This window comes from Leptinotarsa decemlineata, unplaced genomic scaffold (genome assembly GCF_025532065.1).
Source record: "Leptinotarsa decemlineata unplaced genomic scaffold, Ldec_3_MD MMD2_tig00026336_RagTag_RagTag, whole genome shotgun sequence".
NCBI lineage: Eukaryota > Metazoa > Arthropoda > Insecta > Coleoptera > Chrysomelidae > Leptinotarsa > Leptinotarsa decemlineata.
In genome coordinates this window covers 11,113,939-11,126,938 of record NW_027412692.1, presented here as the reverse complement: position 1 = coordinate 11,126,938, position 13,000 = coordinate 11,113,939, and the positions used below count along the sequence as shown (strand labels likewise).

The following is a 13,000-nucleotide window of genomic DNA, read 5'->3' as shown; positions in this document are numbered from 1 at the left end:
GATTTTCCAATTTTCACAGCCGCCTCGACGTGAGCTGAAAGCTGGATCTGCCGCGTCATTGGCCAAGGAAATTTCTTGGAACCAATGAGAGACGCATCTGATGCGCATCGGAATAGATATACAGAGTGATGCGACTGAGTGGTGATTTGAAATGAAGAGAAATTTGAATTTGGAAGTTGATGCAACATGAAACCTATGCATAAATATTGATTGAAACCACTAGTTCATTTTGATAAATTTGTGTTACAGAAAGAACAATATACCGTCTCAGTGGAAAGTAAGTACAGTATAATATGTACATATGCAATGAGGCATATGTCCTCTTTTATGAACAGGAGGGAACGAAGCAGCACCTTTGATGTGTGTTTTTTTTTTTTTTCTTCTTTCCTTTTTTTTTCTTCTTTCCTTTTCTCTTAATAATCATAGTTCTTTGAATTGATTTGTATTTCTAGTTGTGTTACAAAATAGTTAGTAATGTTTATATTTCCATATAATTATTATCATCTAATATATGAAAATTATTGAATTACTGAAAAAAAAAAAAAGTATAATAGGTTTATTTGGTGAATATCATACAAAAACACAACAATAAGGGTTCATAAATATATCCGATGACTCTCATCGGATATATTATCTCAGGATATACAGTGCATTCCATTTGAAATGAGCCACCTTGAATAACTTTCGCTGCAACGATTTTCAGAAAAAATGCAAAAACTCGTCAACAAAAGTGTATAAGGGGACACATTTTGACGAATTCACATTTGATGTAACTCACCCTATCAGATGCTCCATGCTGAGCAGATTTCAACAAAGTATAAAACAACTTATTTGGTAAATAGGATACATTCCTAATATACAATAACAAAATTATAGCTAACAAATAATTGATTAATATTCCAAAAATCATGACTTATCATCTTATTAGTAATACCTTCAGTTACATTTGTTATAAATATGATGCAGTAGATCGGTTTTGAACCATTAAAAAGTTGAAGCTGATTTAATTGAACGAGGCAATTTGTAGTACGTATCAAAACCTTTGACATATACTGAGTTTGCTACGCGATGTTTTTGAAAAAGATAATTGAATTTGCAATAGGGTTGCCGAAAATCAAAAACACCACTAACATGCCCGACTAGGTCAGTGGTTTGCACGAAGTCGTGGGTGCAACTAATTAAAAGAAAAACAATGATTTTTAACTAAATGGGGAAGCGCCACCAATTTTTGTTGGCCAGTTAAAAACCTGAAAACTGCCCAGTTATTGGGGAAGCCCACTATTGAAATATTCAACTTCTCATAAAAGTAATAATTCTATTTGCAATGACTAAGGAAGTTTATTACAATAAAAAAAAGGAATACAGTGACCCCTCTGTTTGCCGATTCCTCACTTCAATTGCTAGATTACCACTATCATAATACATTCTCTAATATGTGCTAATATGTGACGTCACGTAAAAGCCTACACCACTCCTCTCAATGAGGTAACTTGTACATTTTATTATAGGAAATAAATAAACACCGGGTTCTTTATTCAAATAACTTAGTCTAAACTTAGCTGCTTTTCGAGTGCTCCTTTTTCGTAAGCTGCCGGGGAATGAATGCTGATCCGGCAGTATCGGTGGATACGGATGTAGTAGGAATCTGTTAATATTCCCAGTGGTAATTATTAGTAAAGGTAACGATTAGGAAACTTCTTCAAGAGACTGATCTGGCAATCGATTTCAATTTCCCAAATTCAAGCTGATGCTCATGCTGATGCTGATGCTGATTCCAATACTGTCCCAAAATACTCCAAACTTCACAATATCAAAAAGGAACCACAGTTGGCTGAAAATTCGAAAATCCCTTCTAGGTAGTTAACGAGCGAAATAATTTAACGAGGCAAATCAGTTCATTCAGTAATTCACGATCGAAAAATATCTTTTCGCCAAAATTTCCGTCCTTATCCTTATGTCCTTGGGTGTGAGAAAAAAAGGAACACAACCTATTTACCGACCTAGTCGGTGTCATAGGCGGGTTAGAAAGGTTTTAAATATACATAAATTCGCATGTGGAAATGAATAAACTAACCGATTATTAAAAGTATAAATAAATTTTTCAATTTATAACAAAGCAAAATTGTATCGTAACAAGTTCATACTGATTTTGGTATTAGTTCTATGTATATGTATATCAAGATTATGCCTACTGTAATATTTGTGAATATCATAATTAAAACAAATAGATTTTTCAAGATATGTTCCAGTTAAATCATCAACAATTTTATACACAAATATCATTGTCTGTTATGAAAATCTGTTATAAAAATGGGATATCGAAAGCCAATTTAGGGTTGTTAACATTGGAATTATGGGAGTATATCGGTTTCCTCTCAATATAATTATCATTCCTCTATTTTGTAGTTTTTGTAGTTGTGCCTGTTTGTTCAAATTGAAAGAGTATAAAATCGGAGCATGGTTGTATAATTGTTTTATAGACTAATATATTTGTGTTTGAAGACAGATGTTTTGAAATTCTAGAGTAAAAATATAGTTTTTTAGAGATTTTCTTATGTATGTATTGAAAATGTTCTCCAAATGTGAGAATAGAGTCCAGTTGAAACCCTAAGTATTTTACAGTATTACTCACTCTTATATTTTCGTCATTGATAGAAATATTTATCTGGTTTATATTGATTTTTTATATTTGTGAGGATCATGGCAGTAGTTTTACTCAAATTCGATTTCAATTTAATAATTTTTATATATTTGTCAACTTCTTGCAATATCACATTCATTTTCTACACAGCAGCATCCAGGCGTATATTACTACAAACTAAAAGAGTAGCATCTGCAAACAGGTTGATGAATTCACAATCGACATGTATATTAATATCATTTGAATATATAATGAATAGTAAAGGGCCCAAAATACTTTCCTGGGGTACTCCTTTATCGTTTAATATTCCATTTGAAATTGTACCATTGATTCTTACTCTTTGTTTTCTGCCATATAGTCTGAAGCATATGGTTCGGGAGCTACAAATTATTTGAGTTGAAAACGAGACACCCTGTATAACTTTTGAAACAATGATTTGCAGGAAAAATAAAAAAAAAGGTCAGCAATTATACAGCAGACCACATTTTGAAATATCTGTTCTAGAGACAAATATGAAAGTAATAAATAAGAAAAAAAATGTTTTTATTAACTCTTGAATCAAAAGCTGATGACTGGACACTCAGAAGAAAAAACATTTCTATAGTAAATGTTCAAAAACATTTTAACCAACTTCCATGCAATGGTACAAACGAGTTTCCATTGCCGCCCACACATGGTTGAGAATCTCGGGAGTAATTTCTCTGCAATTCCTCATGATATTCTCTCTCGATTCCTCTAATGCTGATGATTCTATCTCAAACACTTCAGACTTCAAATGACTCCATAATTATAAATTTACAGGAGTGAGGTCCGGAGATCTTCGTGGCCATTCTGTAGGACCTCTTCTGCCAATTCAGCGACCAGGAAAATGATCATCCAAAAATGGTCGCACTGGAGCTGCATAATGACGAGGTGCAACATCCTGCTGAAAACTATTTCGTTTTCGAATAAATTTATATCCTTCTCAATTGCCATATTGATGCGTGGTATTATTCGATCCTCCAACATATCCAAATATTTATCACAAGTCAAATTACCATCGATGAAGAAAGGTCCTATAAGGTGGTCATCTAAAATTCCTGCCCAAACAATCAGTTTTTGAGGTCGCTGGGTATGAACTTGATGGCATAAATGAGGATTCGTATCACCCCAATATTGACAATTTTGCCAATTCACCTCTCCATTCGTACTAAAGTACATTCATCCGAAAAACAAATTTTATAAAAGAAATTATGATGCAAGTTGATCCGTTCAGTGAGACTTTCACAAAACTCGATTCGTCTATCGGAATCGTCTTCGTTCAATTCATGAACTAGTCTAATTTCATATGGATGAAATTTCTACTCATGATGGACCCTGAAAACATTTGTACGACTGATTTCTGATTCTCGAGATAATTTAGTAAGATATTGCGAATTCTCCATTAGTCCAACGTGCCCTAAAACTGCAGTACAAATAGCTTCATCGTTGACAATTCCTGAACGATTATGGTTTTTATTGTTAACAGATCCAGTTTCCATAAATTTGTTCCATAATTCCGAAACGTATTTGTGTCGTACATTTCTCTCTGGATGATTATCATTGATCATACGGGCAGCAGCTCTAGCACTATTTCCATTTTGGTAGTACAAACTCACCATTTCAATCCGTTCTCGAAGCGTATAAACCATTGCTTCTCAAGAATTCACAAAAACAGAAACACCAATTGTAACTTCATCAGGTAGGTAATCAATGTGGGTATACCACAGGGAACAGTAGTTGGCCAGTCATAATGATGCATCATGCTGATGATACAGCCATGATATTCACTGGTGAAACGTGGGATGATATCTACAAAACTTCTTCTAAATGTATTAACATTTAGTGGAAAAAATTAGGTTTTCATCAGATGGCTTCACAGACAAGATCTCTAGTCTATCTGTAGAGAATTTGATAAATAACTACTGGAGAATAAAAAAATAGTCCACCTCTTGCACATGCTTTTATTAAGATGAAGTCTATAGGAGCCTTGTCAACAACCGATAAGTTCCCTCTTTATCATCTTAACTCACAAGAAATAGTGCTCTAGCCCATTCTCCTAATTTCCCAATATTCGAAAACTCCTAGCGTAAATAATAACCTCATCAAAACCTTGCTGAGTGACTATAAACCTTATGTAGAAATTATGTACACTGATGGCTCCAAAACTGAGTTAGGTACTGGATGTGCTTATTACGTTCCATCCACCAAAATGGCTCACAAAGTCCGAATATCTAATGATGCACCTATTTATTCAGCTGAGATTTACGCGATAGAGAGGGCATTACTGTGGATAACGAGCAACAGGGTGAGCGAATTAATTATCTTGTAAGATACCAAATCGGCACTAGATTCTATCAGATTCTATCTATCATGAAAAAATATGACAATGTATTGCTTTGTAACATCAGAAGACACATACATTCTATCATTTCTTCTTCAGGTAGAGTTAGATTCGTTTGAGTGAAAAGTCATGCTGGAATAATGGGCAATGAGTTGGTCGATCGCGCAGCTGAAGAAGCTACCCACTTAAGTGAAAAAGAAAATATATATACCTATCTAGACTTGATAGCTAACTTGAAAAAATTCATAAAGAAAAATGGCGAGATAATTGGGATAACTATGCTATCAAATCTAATAATCCTTATACTCTTGGATATACCCCATTCTTCCCAAGACAAATCCACATATTGAATTATATATAGTACCAAGGTGTTATACCGTCACAATAAAGTAATACATCTAAAGGAGTTCTGAGCCAAAATTTCATGTATTTTCTTATGGAGCTTCATTCTGGCGTCCAGGCCCAGTTAACACGGAAGGGACAAAAGTCAGCGCCTCGTCTCTGCCAGACGTTCATCATGTGTGAACTGAGTCTTAGCCTTCAGCACCCACTCCTCCACTTTTCGTCATTATCTAGTCGATTAATCAAAAGCTACCGCGCATACAGCTGAAAATTCAAACCAGTAGATGAACAAGGCGGGTTCTGGCACACTTCGAAGTCATGGCAAAAGCATAACTCCAATGCCAATCCTCACACACACACACACACACACACACTTATTAACATTTTACTCGATTTAGATGAACAGCCGCATATCAAATGAATTACACAAGAAGTTTCAATTAAATGAACCATTATAAAAAAATATTTGGATATTGTTACTGACCAACATACATGGGACAAACAAGCATCATATTCAACACAACTCACGCGAATAGTTTATAATCTCAGTGATATTCTCTGATAAAACACTTATTTCCAATGTATCATTCTTTGGCAAAATCCATAATGCCGATGAAGATGTGCAACCCCAACCGATGTCCCGGAATCCAAATGGAATGACGAGATAAGTGTTCTGTCGTCAGCAAAGCAATATACTGAATTACTGATGTATATCAATAAGTCGTTGATATACAATTAAAAGAGGGTTGGCGACAATATAGATCTCTGGGAAGCATACCAGCGTTGATGGTAGGTAAAATTATTCGATATCCACCGATGGAATGGTCTTTCAGGAAGCTGGAGAGCCATACACAAAAATTTTCTGACGAACCATGGCATCGAAATTTGGCCAAAAAACCGTCATGCCACACACGCTGATAGTACTTGATAATATCTATGAACAAATATGAAAAGTATCTGAGTGCAGATGTTCAAGGGCCACCGAGATTATTGAAATCGATACCATACTCTTCCATACTCCAGCAAAAAAAACAGAGAGAAAAATTAACCTTTTATATGGAAAACTCACTTGTTGGAATATAGTTGTTGAACGATGAAATTATTGTTCATACAGATATAAATATGTTCATGTTGAACTCCTCTATCTGAAATCAGAATCAAATTTTTCCGAACATAATCAGTCCCACTTCCAACATCGCTTTATAGCTGTAAATTCGGTGACAGATATGTCAAAAATTGATAACCTATGAATACCAAAATTCACGTTCAAATATTTGACCCTCCTTAAATTCAACATGTCTTTTGAATACTATACAAATTGGTGGATAGTAAATAAAAAGCAGCTTGAAGACGTTTATATGAGAGATGAAATCTTTCGGAAGAAAGCTAAGCCAATACCAAACAGAAATCTCGCAAATATGCTTTTGGGAGGTCTGTACGCCAAGTATTCCTTACTAGTGCAAGAAATCGATGGTTGTTTAGACCAAATGGCTCAACCCCAGAAGAGAAAAACCGTGAAGAAGCTTCTGGATGCAGCAATAATAAGGCTCAGTGAACTGAATGACCAGTTGAAAACAATCGACTTTTCCGAGTTCCACTACATCGATGGTAGCTTGGTTGAGCTCAAACTGATACCGTATGATGTCGAAATTCTTCATCCTTCAATGTTTCATTCAAGACCTATATATATTGAAGATATGTGGCAAAAACTTCAAAAGGGTGAAAAAATATTTGTCTCCCCTGAATCTGAAGAACCAACGCATGATGCAGATGAGTCTGAAAAGGTAGTACAGCCAGAAGAAGTTGTCGAAGAGGGAAAAAAATCTAAAGACAAGAAAAGTAGACGTCCTAAGACCATAATTGTAACGGAAGACAAATTGGCGGTATCAGAGGAAGAAATGGAGGAGATTAAACGTAAGCAAGTCATCACTAACAGCATAAATATGATCCAGACCGCTGAAAGAGCCAGACAAGAACGAATGTACTTCTTCATAAAAGTCCAAATATTTAGAAGGAACGAGGCAGCGAAAAAACTTGCACAACTCCAACCCCAGTCACAGAAAACACCTCAAATCGAAGAAGCAGCCAAGACTCCTCCATCTCCGATAAAAATACAGACTGCTTGGCGGGGACACAGTGCTCGTGAACTGATGAAATTCAAAGAACTCGAAAGAAGAATGCTCATCAAAATGTATGAACCGAGTTGGAGATCGAAGAAAGAATTCGAGATATTCGAGAAAAACCTGAACAAACGGAGGGAATACAGAGACCAACGAATTCGAGAGTATATTCAATCAATCGATCAGGAAAAAGCGAGAATTCTTAGAGTCGTCGCTCCTGGCCTAATGGAAGACATCGGAGATGAAATTAGGGAATGGTTCCGTATTTGGTACGTTGAAGCTAGGTTATTCGATAAGTATCCTCCTGAAGAAAAAGGTGGTACTATATTAGTGGTCAGGGGAGAAACAATGACCCCCAAAGAGTATTTGGATGAATATGAAAGGAAAAGAAGAGAAAAAGTGAAAGCAGGCGGTGCTGATAAACAGAAAGAGAAAGAAAAATTAGAGAAGCTGAAAAAGGCAGAGGCGGAGAAGAAGAAAGAAGCCGAAAAAAAGAAAAAAGAAGCGGAAGCCAAAAAGAAAAAGAAGAAGAATCCTGGTGAATTTGAATTTGAGTACACGGATACTGCTGCGAAAGCTATTTATGATGAAGGTATGAAAGAACACAAAACAATATGGGATGAGCGCAACGATTTTGAAAATCCCCTGGAGAAACACTATATGGATATGATAACCGAAGAAAAATGCTACGAGGTTCAATTAGAAGTCAGGAAGAAGATTGACGAGCTGATGAGAATAGAGTTGGAAATGCTAGAAGATGCTCTAGAACAAGACAAAATACGACTCACGGGTAAAAAGGGCAAAAAGAAAAACAAGAAAAAGGGAAAGAAGAAAAAGAAGGGTAAGAAAGGAAAGAAGGATCCAACAGCCAACAGAACAACAGAAGATTTATTTCAAGAGCTTTACGACAACGGCATCATAAGAACTTATCCTTCCACCAGACTAGACCAGTTTGGAGGAGACTTCAGCTACACGAATTGGGAGCTCAGAAATAAGGATTTCGATCCACCAGCTACCCTCCTTGATGTCAGGCAAGCTGTTGTTATGAATTGTATCGCGCCTCTGGGCGTCGAAGTGATGAAAAGACCTAGATCAGTTTTGATTGCTGGACCAAGACAGAGTGGAAAACACTTATTGGCTAATGCAATATTCAATGAAACTAAGTGTGTCCTATTCGACCTTTCTCCAGAAAGAACAGCAGGAAAATATCCTGGACCAAAAGGAATGAAAATGTTCATACATCTGATCAATAAAATGTCAAAATTATTAGCTCCCTCTATATTATATTTCGATGGAGCTGAGAGGATATTCTATAAGAAGGTGCCTAAAGAAGAGAAGGAACTGGATCCAAAACGAATTGGAAAGAAACTCATGAAAGGAATCATCAAAACCATCACCCCAGAAAACAGGGTTTTAGTATTAGGTGAGTAAGAATTTTTAAATTTCACTTTCGTTTCCATATTGCCGAGTACAATCATTGGTGAATCTGAAACTTAGTATAATTGGTCTCATGATTTTTTGTATAATAACTAGAATCTGGAAACTATGGCGTAAAATGACTAACTCGATACTAAGTATTATGGTGATGTGATGGGATTGCAAATTGTTTCTCAAATTTCTCAACAGAATATTCAAAATGATTCCCTGATATCAATTATAACACCCCAATCAATATACAGGGCTATTCGAATTCGTTTCTCTACATGGGGATCTCGTAAACGATAAGAGATAGTATGTCGGTTGAATTATGGCAAAGTTGCGTATTTTGAAAACCTATTGGTTAATTGGCCTCATAATTTCTTGTATAATAACTAGAATTTGGAAACTATTGCATTAAATGACCAACCCGATACTAGGTATTATGGTGATGTGTGTTTTTCAAATTTCTTGACAGAATATTCAAAAAGATCCCCTAATATCAATTTATAACACCTCAATCAATATAAAGGGCTATTCAAATTCGTATTTGTACAAGAGAATCTCGTAAACGATAAGAGATAGAGTGTCGGTTAAATCATGGCAAAGTTGCCTATTTTAGAAACCTATTCAATGATGTGAAGAAATCGAATATAGCTCTTTTGGTTCTGGAGATATACAGGAAAAACCAAAAAATCCCAAATTATCTTTTGCCTGTATCTTCTCTAACAACAAGTTACCAGTACTTGTTAAACATCCTGCTAGAAGCAATCAATTAAAAAAAAAAAACATCAAAAATATACTTGTAGATCTAGAACCGTATTGTTTTGAGGATTTTTCAAAACATCAGTTTTGAAATATACCCAATTGTGTGTGACGTCATTTTACATGTTGTAATTATTTTTCATACAAATATTTGTGGCATTTTCCAAAATAAACATTATTATTATTATTATTATCATTATTATTATTATCATTCGCAGACATATTGAAAATCTGTTCTTATTTCGATATTGGCACTTGATGTGGGCTCTCAGAATATATCCATGAATCTTTTATACAGGGTGTCATCTGACTTGGGCCACCTCATCTTTGAATTTTTAAATACGGACCTGTATTTTTTGTTGTAGTTTTTGGATCGTAGACATTCACTTCATACTGAGAAATTAAATTCAATTTTATATTTCGGAATTTTTCGGTAATATTCGATTATAATTGTATGAATTATTCCCTTTTGAATTACGGCCCTGGAAATTGGTTGACTGAGTTGAATAAAAACACAATGGCAACTTTCACGTCTCCCTATGTACTGTAGAGTTTTTCGAGAGTTTTTTTCATTTTTAGGTATCTACCTATTCATATTTTTTCCATTGCTCTGAGCGTTTTCTTCAATGAACTTCGAATACGAAAACCTTTTATGAGCATCTGAAACATATCTACAACAAAAATATATTATATATGTTGATATGTCACATCCGAATTGAACACTATATTCATTGAGGAATTGGACGCGGTGGTAGTACGCCCGACTCACGATCGGAAGACCATGGGTTCGATTCCCGCCTCGACCAGATATTTTCTTCGAGAGAATTTATCTGGTTGAAGCTGGAATGATTCTGCAACCGTATTAGGAATCACACATTGAAAGGTAAGACCTCGTTAGTCCTTAGCTCGCACAAGTTTCTCAACTTCTGAGAGTTGTCGTTCGTATGGGGGCCACAGCTGATTAACGGAAAAACAGATTTCCAAACAGATTTTTTTTACAGATCATAATGAAAATTGAAATGAAGTAAGTAATTTATATACACAAAAAAATAATTGTGCAATAAATGTTCGAATTGGAGTCCTTCCATTTCGAGACAAATAATAAGGACCAGGAGAAAAATCTAAGCTCAACAGTAGGATTTCTGACTGGCCACTGTCAACTAAGGAAAAACCTCCACAATATGGGGCTAGTGGACACACCTCTATGTAGGATGTGTGAACAGAAAGAAACTGTCAGGCATGTCCTATGCGAATGTCCGGAGTTATCATCGTATAAAGGAGATGTCTCCCAGAGCCATGTCCACCTTCCTGGAAGGGACAGGATGGACGATGACCTAGGAGGACAACTGCTCGGGAAGAAGGACAATGCGTCACATGTGGCATACGTGCTGTGGGCCTACATTCACCCTCTCTACTCTACAGATACAGATACAGAAGTAGGTTTCCTTACCGTTTTGGATGGCTTGATAACTGATCAGTCGAGATCGTTTTATGAATAATCAACCTGGTTTTTCTATAGAAAAGTCTACAGTCACCAATCAATTGGTGTTCGAGCAAATTATCATAGAGGTACTGAAAGGAAAGGTCAGATGGGTGCAGTCTATACAGATTTGAACCTGTTGATCACATCATATCATTACCCAAGATGAGATTATTTGGTTCCACAGATCTGTCCCAATCATGATTTGGAAGCTTCTTGACTGGCTGATCTCAGCAACTTCACCTCTTGTGTTCAACATCTATTTTGATGTTTTGAAAATTCAAAATTTTTAATGTTCGCAGATAATCTTAAAATTATCAGACCAAAAGAATCATTAGACGATGTCACTATGTTAAAACATGATTCAAATTGATTGGATAGGTGGTGTATTGAAAACAATTCACATAAGAACATCACCAAATGTAGTTCTATCAGGGTTCACATAGTAAATAGTGAATTCTATACCTCATACTACTTGAATGATCATCCACCAAAACACGTGTCACTGCAATAGAGGATCTAGAAGCAATTGCGATTTGTAGATCATTTAAATCATATTGCTGTCAATACATTGAAGCTATCGGGCTTTATATTACAAAACTACAACCAATCATCAATCAGTTCAGTGAAGAAGGTGTATCTTGTCCCAATAATCTCCCGCTTAGAATATGACTCGATTATTTGATCACCATTTTTTAGACTGGGTCCAACATGAATTCCTGAGACTATTTTTTGCTAAAATGAAATGAATATGCACTTTCATAATCATGATTATGCAACTTTTTAAAAAGTCCTAACCTTGATTCGTTAAGCAGAAGAAGAGAGAATGCTGAACTACATCATTATCTACATCTACAAATCATTAAATGGCTTCATTACATGCCCGGAACTTCTTGAGGGGATTCAGAACAGAAAACTGTACACACCTCAACAAGTTTTGATGCTTTATGAAGCTCAGATCAGAATTTCTTTGGAGTATTGTTCATATGTAAGGAGCTGCGCCACTAAGTATACCCTGAAGCTGCTGGATTCCATCTAGAAAAGAGCCATCCACCTGATTGGAGACACGAAAATCACGGACTGTGACTGCTCATCATTTTGAGGTCGAACCCAGCAGACCTCGAACTTACTGTTCAGGAACTATTTCATTTGAAGAACTGCTTTTATGTGGAATGAAGTTTCTGGGAACGTTTTTCCAAATTAATTCAGTCTCCAACCATTCAAACCCAACTTGAATCGCTACTTTCGCACAGATGCCACTCTTAGACGTTAGGTTAGGTGAGGTCCAAGGTGAGTGGGTCTATTCGACACTCCACCTCAACCCGCAAGGGTTTATTGTGGCTCACACTCGACCAAATAAACCCAGCTTCTTAACGAAGCCAATTACTTTGTATGGTGAGTGGTTTTTCAGATGGTAAGAGTACGGCTCTGCCGAACTCTAAAAACTTGATTCGGTCTCCAGCGGGGCAGGCACAAAGTATGTGCTCTATTGCTTCATCATTTTCCAAACAGAGACGACACACACTGTCTTCCGACAGTCCGAGTCTCTACATATGATGATTCAAATGACAGTGACCTGTGAGAAGGCCTGTTAGACATCGTAGCTCATCTGTAGTCCAACAACTGTTTGGTATCAAACCTCGAAGGGTTGATGAACGTCTTGAAGTAAGCAAATCCTGGAAGATCCTGCCGGAAGTGCATGAATCTTCTTGACATCCAGGTGTTTGGCAAAGCCCAAAGCGATGCCAATGACACCGGTCTTGGAGCGCCTTGAGGATTTTCCTGTAGTGGTTGTGTTTTGTCTTTGAAAAAGTTAATGAATAAACTTTTCCCACACCAGAAAAAAACGATACACCTGATAATGCTAACGGATC

The 13,000-nt window shown here is 36.2% G+C and overlaps 1 protein-coding gene across 4 annotated transcripts in view; it reads left to right on the top strand.

Moving 5' to 3' along the window:
• The first annotated feature begins 6,564 nt into the window (after nucleotides 1-6,564).
• Nucleotides 6,565-13,000, top strand: part of LOC111513127 (dynein regulatory complex protein 11) — a 45,570-nt gene continuing 39,134 nt past the window's right edge. For all 4 annotated transcript variants that reach the window (XM_074183222.1, XM_023169300.2, XM_023169293.2 and 1 more), the window contains exon 1: nucleotides 6,565-8,888. In XM_074183222.1, coding sequence (XP_074039323.1) covers nucleotides 6,641-8,888 — 2,248 coding nt within the window. In that variant the 5' untranslated portion in view covers nucleotides 6,565-6,640. The remainder of the gene's footprint in view (nucleotides 8,889-13,000) is intronic.